The sequence below is a fragment of the Gobio gobio genome, assembly GCF_949357685.1.
Source record: "Gobio gobio genome assembly, chromosome: 4".
In the NCBI taxonomy this organism is placed as follows: Eukaryota; Metazoa; Chordata; class Actinopteri; order Cypriniformes; family Gobionidae; genus Gobio; species Gobio gobio.
This window is the reverse complement of record NC_137100.1, coordinates 18,842,054-18,853,944: the sequence shown is the minus strand read 5'-3', so window position 1 is coordinate 18,853,944 and position 11,891 is coordinate 18,842,054. Positions and strand designations below refer to the sequence as shown.

The window sequence follows — 11,891 nt, the reverse complement described above, 5'->3', positions numbered from 1 at the left end:
TAAAAGGGAAACATGCGTCACCACTTGACCTTCCGTAGTGACCTCACTTGTAGACCAGACGTGGCGGTATGGGACCCCCACATATGGTCTAAAAGGGGGGAATGAAGGGTCAAGGGTCAAGCCAAACATCACTTGTCTCTTCATCAGACACATATCCTTCAAGAATGATATTAAATATTAAATATTTAATCAATATTAAAATAAGAATGAATGATAATCAATGTTATAACAGTGTCCTACATTTGATAAATCAGTTCTCTATATTCAAGGAGTGATTTTGGATATTGTAGTGTTTTAGTTGCTCTGTGCTTTTGAATCCAGCTCTGATGTCTGTGTCAAGATGTGCTGACAGGCAAATGTCCTTGGTGTTTGAAGTGAGAAGAGCTCAGCATGTATTAACTGTATGTCTTCCTAAAGCGACCCCCGGGGTCATCTATGTTACAGCTATGTGACTCTTTTGGGGACTCAAAATGTAACAGAAATGTACCTCTCTGATATACTTTTCTTTCTTTATAGAATAGAATAAAGTCACTTCTGTACTAAATGTAGTATCAGTATGCTTTGGAGAAGTGCTTTGTTGATAGTTAGTTAAGATGTCCCGACCTTGATGGAGACTGTTTTTCTGGGAAACTTTGTGTGTGCGTCTCATGATTCTGTGCAGATCCAGTATTGGAGATGGTCCGTTCTGCAGACGATTCCAGACTTTGAGGCGTCTTTTCTGTGACCTCCGAGGTCATTGAGGATTAATCTGGGCCTGGGCGACATCAAGTCTACGCATTTTTAGAGATATATGCTCCTATCTGTCTACGTGTGGAAAGTTGCTTACAATGCATGTTGTTAGAACCAATCAGAATCATTCCACATGGCAATAATGACGTGTCTAGACCTTGAAAACAGTATAACTGTTCAGAAAATTGTATGTACGTTAGACGGAGGCGGGGAGACTGTTAGAGGGAGCGCGGCCTACGAACTCCTCTTGAAGCTGGCTTCTGCTGATGAAACTGCAAACTATTCTTCAGTAAATTTTCTTTAATTAATCTGACTCCTGACTCCTGGTCTTCATTTTTCACTACTGGTCCTGGGTCCAAAGCTGTTACCCCAACACTTCATCAACGCCGTTCCGCTCCGAAGTGAATGACAGCGTGCATTCGCTCTCGCTTCCTGTTTATACCCGCGCCGCGCGGAGGAGCGCGAGATGCAAATCTCGCACGCCAATGGCCCATTGGCCTGTTCTCTATATCTTGAAGCTGATAGGGGCTCCCTGAAGTGATCCCAATTCGTCGGTACAACCGACGTACGTCGAACGTGACCGACTGGAAGGGAACAAATAACTTTTTCATCATTATTCATTTCTATAAAGAAAATTGGGAGAAATGTCCAATAAATGTGTCTATTTTGCAACAACAACAAAAAGTCATAAAACTACTGTATAGTTTTTTGCACTTCAAACAAAGCAAAAAACCTGGAACTAAATAGGCTATTTATCACCTGCCAACCAAACAAAAAGAAACTAAAAGAAGAAATGAAGATTAGGGATGCTTATATTGACCGTTTAACCGTCTACCGAAATTTCTAACCGTCTACGAATTTTGACAGATTAATATACTTAAACAGTTTAAAATTTATTTTTTTATTTTTACGTTTTATTTATTTAAGGAAAAAACATTTGTTTGCTGCATGGTAAAAGAAAAATATGCCATATACGGTGTGAAGATCAGCTCAATATATAATATATAATCTTTAAAATAGATTTTATTGAATCCTTTTAGTGAAACTGGTGCAAAGAAACATTTCGAAACATTTCACCCGCTGGTACTTTCGCTTTTGCCGCAGAGACCCTTGTGATAAATAAATGTGTTGTATTTATGATAATCCGTGCAGATTTCAGTTGACGAAAATAAATATTAAAAGCATGATAAGTGGCGAAAGACAACTGAATTACTGACAGGATGCTGTGCGCACCGAGCGCTGCACGGACAAGCATAGCGTGCCTAAACGGCCAAATAAACAGAAATATATCAAAATGCCAAGTCAAGTATATGTAACACACACAAATTCATAACTCGCCCTCACAGTGAAAGCCCTGCACAATTAATTCCATATTGCAACTTATTTATTGTTTGCTGCATATTTGTTTGTTTGTAGTTATACTACTGTTGAAATTGTATTGAATTTTCTTTTTTATTAATTTTATAGAATTTTTTACTGTGGCTCTTTTGGAAAAATGATTTAACCAAAAATGAAAAAATGGCTCTTTGGTCCAAAAAGGTTCCCGACCCCTGGCTTGAGTAGAGTTGAGTAGAAAAAAAACTTTAGGCGGAGACAGCCTCAGCCTATACTTCTCATATCACTTCACATATTTTCGAGCCAGCATGTCACAAATGGCATTCTGGGTTGAGTGAGTGGCGCTGAGCAGAATGAGAGAGCGAATAGACTGCTATTTTTATTTGACAAAAAAAATTTGTCTGACTGGAAAAAACTCTGCCGGTTCTTTAAAGATTAAAACGGATTCAGTTTGTTTTCGTTTTGTCATCTTAATGTATTAATTATTTAGGCTAAGTGAGAAATATTTAGTGTGGGCCTATTTATTTTATGCTTTTTATTTATATTATTTTATTCTGTTTTTCTCTGTTGACAGAAATGCTGCAGGTTCGTGAAAATGTGATAATGTGTGAATCTAGGTTATGTTGTTGAGCTGTTCTGCATGCTGCTGTTTGCATGTTAAAATAAACCAGTGAAAAAATGGTTTGTCTTTTTAACGGGTCACAGACACTCTCCAATTGTATTTTTATTTAATGCCAATTTAATATTATAATATTAGGCTATCAGTTAACAGTTAATATTCGGATAATGAGAGAGGCAGTTGTCGGTCGGGAGAATTCACCGAATTGAGCATCCCTAATGAAGATAGTACATCGGTAACCCCCACAACTAAGCAGCATGTGTGTGTCTGAAAATGTTTTAAATGTCAAAATAAAGATACAGTTATAGTTTATAGGACTAAATGAATATGAATATATGATGGAAAAAAATAGCCTAATGTTGAATAAAATGCTATAATGAAGCAGAAAATCAGATCATCCTCCTACCAAACGAACATGAACTGCGATTGACTGTCACTAATGTAATTTTCTTTTTTGATCGCTTGGATCTTGAGCACAGAATCATATGGACAACACACCACTCACATCATGTCAAGTTTCGATTCTCTGATTTTAACTCATCATGACAAGTCATTTCAGTTTTCTTTTTTGCTGTTTTTTTCTGGTTGCCAGGTGAACATACAATCAGTTCTGCATTTTGACTTTGTTTGAACTAAAGAGTTTGAACTTGGTTTTTATTAAAAAAATAGCTAAATTCTCCGTTTTCCACCACTTCCGCCTACTTTCAGAATACATCAATAAACCCCACCCTCAAGCCTGATTGACAGTTGACTGTGTTAGACATCGGGAATACAAGTGCATTTTGTGCAGATTGTGGCAGGACACGGAGAAATTGAAATAGCAAATACGTGATTTTCTATTACAATTCCAAAATGGCAGGGTCATAAGTGGCATGCAGTGTCTTTGTCCAGGGTGCCATGATAGTCTATGAGAACATTGGTGTATCTCAAAAAACACAGTTTGCATCATCGGCACAATGCCTTGAAGGAGCCTACACTGTTAGACATTTATAAGAGATTTTACAGTAACTTACTGGCAACACTGTTGCCAGTAAGTTACTGTATTTGAGATTTACAGTACAATAACCGCATTTCAGTTTACAGTAACTACATGTTACTGTAATTTTGTAATACAGTACCTTTACTGTAAACCTTGGTTAACAGTGCATTAATCCTAATCCTATTCAATCATTAATACTTACTGAATTACATGAATTCTTACATTAATCTATCCTACAGAAGTAATCCAAACAGACACAATTATTATGAAATATAAAATTCTTTATTTAAAACATTTAAGTGCTTTAACTTAAACATGTAAATGTGTGGAAAAAGTTCACTTTAAAACATCCTAAATCAAATCTTATTTTCAGAAAATCATGTATAAAAGTAATCAGAGTGCATTCAATATCACTTATTTTACATGTTATTTACATTTACATTTATGCAATTGGCAGACGCTTTTATCCAAAGTGATTTGCATTGCATTCAAGATACACATTTTACATTTTGTCAGTTCTTGCTTTCCCTGGGAATTGAACCCATGACCTAGCTAGCGCCCCACACTATTGTTTGAGCTACAATTTTAAAAACTCTGCAGAAAATAGTTGGTAGAATACTGTAAATAGTTGGTTGAAGAATACTGTAACTTTGGTGCAAAATACACATATACATGAATAAAATATAAACAAAGAGCAAATTAATTCTGAAACAAGTTATCCCAACACAACACAAACACAAGTTTCATGTCTGTACCGATCTGTGCCATCTTCCACATTGGATGATTTCAAACAGGAACCAGGATTCTGCTCCATTATGGCAAGAAGTCCCTCTAGATAAGAATGATATGAAGTTAGTCAAACAATTTGAGTATACACAAACTTTTTACACTGTTGGAATTTAATAAAAAATAATAATCCCATTACAATTCATCATAATGGTAAAATAGTATTTTATACACAGTTAACACTTTGAGGTACACCTAGCTAAACGTATGCTGTCTAGTCTAATCCAGTCCTACAATGCCTTCATGAAGATGTGAAATGAAATGTTCAGTTTTTGTTTTAGCTGGTGATTCAATGTTATGAATATTTTGAAGAATGTACTTTGTAGTGATGCTGAACCTGATTGCATATTAGAGAAGTGTCTCTGTTATTAGCTTAACAAAATTGATATTGAGTAAAAAACTAAAGAAAACTGTCAGTACATAATAGTAGCAGCAGCACAAACTACATGCTCCAAAAAAGTAATATTACTGAATCACCTCAACATGATTTCACAAACTATTTAATCAAAAACAACAATGTAACCTTTTATTGCAGGATGGATTACATGTATACTGCATTAGCTTTAGTAAGGTATCCTCAAACTTAATGCTGCATTCACACAGGGCACCGGCGTTAACGCTTCTCACTTACTCTGAATGGGTGACGTCATGCGTTGCTGAACTGAATTGTGGGTTCCGTCGCGTCACGCTGCTTCACTCACGTTGCAAGCGGCAGAAGTTGAAAGGTGTGTTGGACATCAGCTGTGGCCGGATGCAACCAATCGGCGAGAGTAGCCACGTGCAGGCGAGGAGGAGCTGCAAACGGCGACGTGAAGTCGGACACTTTCTGCTTCCCGCAGTGACGCTCTCGCTGTGTTTGCATACTTTATCAGCTGAAGTGAAATAAATGCAATATTTGTCAATACACAGATGTTTCAGAGACATTTTTTGTCATGTAATACTTTATGCACTGCTTAATACAGCGTGTGTTTGTACAAGAATAAAGTTAACATACAAGCCTACACTATCAATGAAGTGGGGTCTACGTTTTTCATTAGTTTTATTTTAATAAACATGACAATATAACATCGCAACTACATGAAAAGAGGTTTAACTGTTATAAAAAACAGATTTGTGCGCATTAGAGGAACTGAAGGTTTTAGAATAAACACGAAACACATGTGATCGCTGTCATGCGGAGAATCTGGCCAATCGTGGAACAGCTGTGTCATCATCAAAGTCCGTGCAGTCGCTCTGGAGAAGCCGTATTATTAGCCGACTGCTCTCGAATCGCTCTCGCGGTGCTTTGATGCCATCGTCACTGTGACGTGGCGTCGGCGGTGTCTCAGGTAGACAAAATTTCTAACCGGCATGACGCCCTGTGTGAATGCAGCGTAAGTGTCTGTGTACATTACATATCCTATTAAAAAAGTGTCTCACCAAGTCCAAGTTTTTCCATTCAAACTCCATTAGGTGGCGAAGGAAGAATGACACTCTGTTGTTGATTACAGTTGTCTTCCTGTTCACAACTTCCCCGGTCTTCCGACTCACTCCGGTTTTGGTGGTGCATCTTGTTCCCTCCTCTGGGGTTTTCCTCACGAAAAAAAAAGAGCAAGAGAAAATTAATTGAGAATAAAGAAATTTTAGATTTCTTCACCCTTAGTGCCTTTGCTTTAAATGTTTTTGGTTACACTTTAGAATAATGGTCCGTCATTAAACGGATGGTTCACTGTTAAAAAAGTAAATTCTGTCATTTACTCGCCCTCAAGTTGTTCTAAACCTTTTAAAGAATGTTTGTAACCAGACAATTTTGAGGCACCATTCACTTCCATAGTAGGAAAAAATTACTATAGAAATGAATGGTGCCTCAATCTGTTAGGTTACAAACATTCTTCATCTTCTTTTGTGTTCAGAAATGTATTCAGGTTTGCACGTGAGCAACATTATTCTAAAGTTTTGCCATGTTTTTTTTTTTCATAAATTATATTTAATCTGCCAAAATAATCCAAAAATTGTCCAGGACTGCTTAAATTCCAGAAAATAAAATTATATTCTGTCAGTCCTGGACAAACACAGTTTTGGATTATTTTAGTATAATATAATTTATGAAAAAACATGGTACATGGCTAGTTACAGCTAAAAAAAAGTGGAAAAACTAAATAATTTTATGATTCAGTTAAACAGACCCGACTAAAACATAGAAACACATTGAATTAACAGTAATATGTGGAGAAACAAAGAGGGGTAACGTTACTTACCGTTGTATGAGTTCCAGTGTCGCACAGCACAGGCAGGCTCCTGGTATTCATATCTAAAGTGTAAAATAAATTGTGTCAATCCAAATGTAAAATTTGAGGGGGAAAAAAGACTTAGTTTTTTCTCCAGTGACCAACGTTAACTACACGCTGACAGATAATATCTCATTAGCCAAGTTAACGTTACTTGACTTAATGTTAATGTAAACTTTGCTTGTTAACGACGTTATTTTCGCAACTAGTGGCCAACCTTAATTTACTAACGCTAACTAACGTCGTCCTAATGTAAGCTTAATATGCTCGATAAACAAAATCTCAATTTTATATTTTTAAAAATAAAACGTTAGGTTTACTTCAGTTTTAGCACCAAAGCTGAAGCAAATGATAACCTAACGTTATGAAAAGTAACGTTATGTTAACTGTCCGAGTTGTGAGCTCTCTCCTCGGGCTAAACTTACGACGCTGCACTGGTTCCTAATCTAATTCAATAAACTCTTTTTTTAATTTTTTATAAAACGTTAGGTTTACCTCAGTTTTAGCACCAAAGCTGAATCAAATCATAACCAAACGTTATGTAAAGTAAGTTATATGTTGTGCGTGCCGTGAGCTCCCTCTCCTCGGGCAAAACTTACGACACTGCACTGGTTCCTAATCCAATTCAATAAACTCATTTTTTAAAATTAATTTACCTCAGTTTTTAGCACCAGAGCTGAAGCAAATTATAGCCTAACGTTATGTAAAGTAACTTATGTTGTCCGGTCCGTGCCGTGAGCTCTCTCCTCGGGCAAAACTTACGACGCTGCACTGGTTCCTAATCTAATTCAATAAACTCATTTTTTTAAATAAAACGTTAGGTTTACCTCAGTTTTTAGCACCAATGCTGACAAGCTAAAATTGGGGTGCAGACAACCGCGGCTAGTACAAATCACACTTACCTTGCTTGTTTGCCGTTCTCACGGGGGATGAAAAAATCTTCGCAGGGTGTCCGGACACAGCTCATATGTTCTCTGGAACCGTGAGCTCTCTCCTCGGGTGAAACTTTCAACGCTGCACTGATGGTTCCTAATATAAATCTTAAGCAAATCCTGTCGATCCCAATTGTGCCAAAGAGGCCGTTGTGGTAAATACAGTTTTATACTTTATTTTTTAAAAATACAGGAAATCACTGTATTTGGTGTTTGACGTCATAGAAAATTCCCATGATGCAACGGGAATTACAGTTATTTACTGTAAAGAGAATTTACAGTATTATACTGGGTGATATATAGTAAATAACTGTACAAATTACAGAAATGTCTAACAGTGTAAGAAGTTTCAAGCCAGTATTTTTCACGAGAGTCAACTCCTTAGACTCCTGAATCCTTGCCGAGTCCTGGAGGGCCACTGTCATGCAGAGTTTAGCTCCAACCTCAATTCAACACACCTGTACCATCAAGGTCTTATTAGGCATACTAGAAACTTTCAGACAGGGGTGTTGAGGCAACTGGGATCTAGACTCTGCAGGACAGTGTACCCTTTGAATCTCTTATATGATCTTTTATAAGTTACTTTTGGTTTTCGAAGTGGCTACATGCTTGCTAAATAAAACATCATATCTTTTTATGCAGATGTGCTTTAAGGCCTTAAGCTACTTGAACCCCGATAAATGCTGCTCGTAACTTTAATTTATATTTGCATTTGTTCCATTTATTTTCTGCAGCAGCATGAAAACATTGCTGTTTTGTTTGATTTGAGCATAGAGGCCTCTTTGAGACCGTGCGGGAGTGGTTCTGCAGAACCACTACATCTTCAAATTAAGTGGTTAAATCATTAAAACAATGCAAAAAGATTGACAAACAATAATTTTTATTTTGTATGAATTGCATAGAATTTAGTCAAGAACTGTTATGGGACCAAGCAACACAGTGTTGGACTCTGTTGTATCTGAAAGGAGAAAAAAAAAAAAAAAAAAAAAAAATGATCACAGAGCCAACACAATTCATAGAATACAATCAAAGGTAGCAAGGAGCAGAGGTGAAATGTAAGAGAAAGTTTTCCATGTTTTTTATGGTTGTAGATTAGCAAAGTGTATGAGGAAGGAGGCGTATCTTCCCCTGCTTCTTGAAAGTTGTGATGTCTCAACAGAAATCTGAAGAAACTGTATACAACACATGGTACTGCCTTTTGTTGGCATGTGGCCTAGGTTAAAGCTTACCTTTACTGACTGACATTTTTGGTAGTCTACTCCAGTTGCCAATATGTTCCTGGTTGAGGACATCACAAGTATTCTCACAGCATTCACAAACCTCATCCTTACCATCCAAACTGAGCCACCTTCAGAAAGCAACAAGTCAACTTAAGTCAGAAGACATAACTATATAGACATCATAAAAATTAGAGATGTAATCTAATGCAAATACTGCATTTCAAGCAAGTTATACTTGGAATTATTGTTTTCTTATACCCTTAGGTTCACATACATATTTGTAAAAGATGAAATACAAACAAACCAACTAAACTCATACCGGTTTCCAGAATAGCTACAGGCCTTGTTCATGATATTCAAGTCCATATCAACAATCTTCAGCTGGCATGTAATATAGATCTATAGAGTAAAGATTTATTAATTTGTGTGTTAATTTAGAATCCTTTATCCAAAGCAACTTACAAATGAGGAGTGACAGGTCCCAACTAAAGTAACAGGAATAACTTCTCTCAAAACACTGTTCTATAACACTGAAGAGTGTAATGTTTTAGTTTATATAGGACTCACAGCATTCCGGTGGTCTTCGTAAAAACGGAAAACATCCATCTGCATCTGAAGCACATGATTTTGTTTTCTGGCCATGAAACGGGCACTAGAGTCTGGCACTTTAGAGTCGACAAGACATCTACAGCATAAGGGATAGAAATTTAATTTGATGACATATAGTACAGATACTAGTTAATCATGTCATTAAGAATAATTATCAGTGTGGCATGATAAGTTTTACAGCACCTCATAAGTGGTAATATTGCAAAGAATGTGCAATTCAGTTCATTTCAAACAGATGCAATCATTCCAAACATATAATATTGAACTGACTGAATAGTGAACTACTCATTCAACATTTAATCGAAAAGAATAGTTTATATGCCAAAGATATTTAAATGTACTTGAGATCATGGTCTTGTTTTCATTGCACTGGAAAATAGAATCCCAAATCCCAACTGACCCATGGTTCTGAACGAACACGTAGCGGGGTATTGATGCGGCATTAGGTTCCAGAGTGACCACACAACTGTCCATTACTAATCTGAAGGGAGTATACTCAGCCATCAAGAAAGAAGCCTGGATATTCATCACCTCCCCAAGGTGATACACATAGGACGACCTTTTAGTCCTCCAATCATCTAAAAAAGAAGGTAGAAAAAAGAAGAAAAAAAAAAAGTATATATTCGGTGAAAACTTTTGAACAGGATGATGATGTCCACATTTTTCTTATTTTGTTTAAATATATATATTTTTTTCATTTAGTACAGCCCTTCAGAAGCAACAGAAGATACTTGCATGTTTCCCGGAAGACAAATTAAGTCCAATTTACCTTGATTTTCATATTCAATAGGTTTTCACCCCCCGGCTCTTAATGCATTGTGTTTCCTTCTGGAGCATCAGTGAATGTTTGAACCTTTTTTAGTAGTTGTGTTTGAGTCCCTCAATTGTCCTCAGTGTGAAAAGATGGATCTTAAAATCATACAGTCACTGCTGGAGAGGGTTCAAATATGAAAAAGAGGCCGGAAAACTGAAGAATGTGCAGCACCTGGAGGATTTTTCTCAAGAACATTGGGCAGTTTAACCGCTCAGGACAAACAAGGGACTCGTGAACAACAATCACAAAACAAAACCAGCCGTGGATCATCCAGGGAACGACACACAGCACTGATAATCAATGGTTCATAAACCTTTTATCAGGGTTATTTTAATAAATTCAGCTATTTTTTGTCTTGTGGAATATATGTAAACATTTTTTATGCAAAATATCTTATTCAGGACAGTACTAAATAAAAAAATAACATGCATTTTGTATGATCCCTCTTATTCAGTTAAAATTATTCCCATTTTCACAGATTCTGCAAGCGGTTCACATACTTTTTCATGCCACTGTATATACACATAATCACACTTTTTAATTTAATTTCATCCTAAACATACCAGTCATAAGATGAAAGGAAAACCCAATCAATTCCACAGCTGATTTGGGAGATGTAAATGGATCCGAGGAAGGCTTCATATCAATACTGCTTACAAAGTGGGTCCTGAGATATACATTGCAGAAAATATACAGTAAGAACTGAAGACAGCATAACAGCAGAAAGGAAGAGGTATAAATGATTATAACCTCACAGATAAAGTCCAAACCTTTTATAGTGACATTCAATAGGAATAGAAGCGGCGCTAGTCCTTACAATACCGAAGCTGTTCTGCCGAGGGGTGTAGATCAGTCGGTTTGAATAAACCAGATGATCTCCATCAATCTAATAATAATAAAAAAATAAATAAAAAAACCCCATCATTATTTTGGTCATGAGTATGCAGTATTTTTCTTGACATACACTGTATTTGACAAAATGTAAAATAACCCCCCCCCCCCCCAAACCAACCAACCAACCAACCAACGACGAACTCTTACATACCGATAATTCAGAGCCACACTGGTGCAAATCTGCTTTAATCACATATTCAGTGTCACTGTACTGAGAGGCTTTGCAGCTGTCGGTTGACCAGCCGAGGCTCAACTCTTCAGCAGTGACATGACGGCGGTTGGAGTTAAGGTCCGCTCTGATGAGCACAATCATGCTTCGCTCAGTGCAAAGCACATGCACAGGTGCAACGCTGCTCAAAGACACGTCTGTAATATCATCTGTAGGATCCTCAGTCGGTAAAGATGCAACTTTGTACTGTCTAGAATCTGGCCCTATCATCGGACCTTCCTTTAAATTACGAATGGCGCCTGTAGCGCATATACTTAATATAACAATTGTACCTATAAGTTTCGACATCGTCGTGGCCGAAAGAACCCGCATACAAGCGAAGCAGGAAGTGGTAATGATCCTGTGCATTTTAAGGTATCTATTCAATTACGCAGTTGTTCTTAATTTAATTGTAGTAGGCTAGATTCGACCCAGTGAATCTTTTGAATTCATTCACTTAAAAAAAAATCGAATTCACTTTGATTTTTAATTAAATTGT

General features: G+C 36.9%; 1 protein-coding gene across 1 annotated transcript; it reads right to left on the bottom strand.

Annotated features, from left to right (window-relative positions):
- Positions 1-8,552: 8,552 nt before the first annotated feature.
- On the bottom strand, positions 8,553-11,623 carry LOC307125390 (zona pellucida sperm-binding protein 3-like; the record flags this gene model as incomplete). Its single annotated transcript, XM_079815236.1, has 8 exons — positions 8,553-8,605; positions 8,877-8,995; positions 9,187-9,266; positions 9,435-9,552; positions 9,877-10,054; positions 10,854-10,957; positions 11,061-11,176; positions 11,336-11,623. 8 exons carry the CDS (start codon positions 11,621-11,623, stop codon positions 8,553-8,555), a joined length of 1,056 nt encoding a protein of 351 aa, XP_079671362.1.
- Between the last annotated feature and the right edge of the window lie 268 nt (positions 11,624-11,891).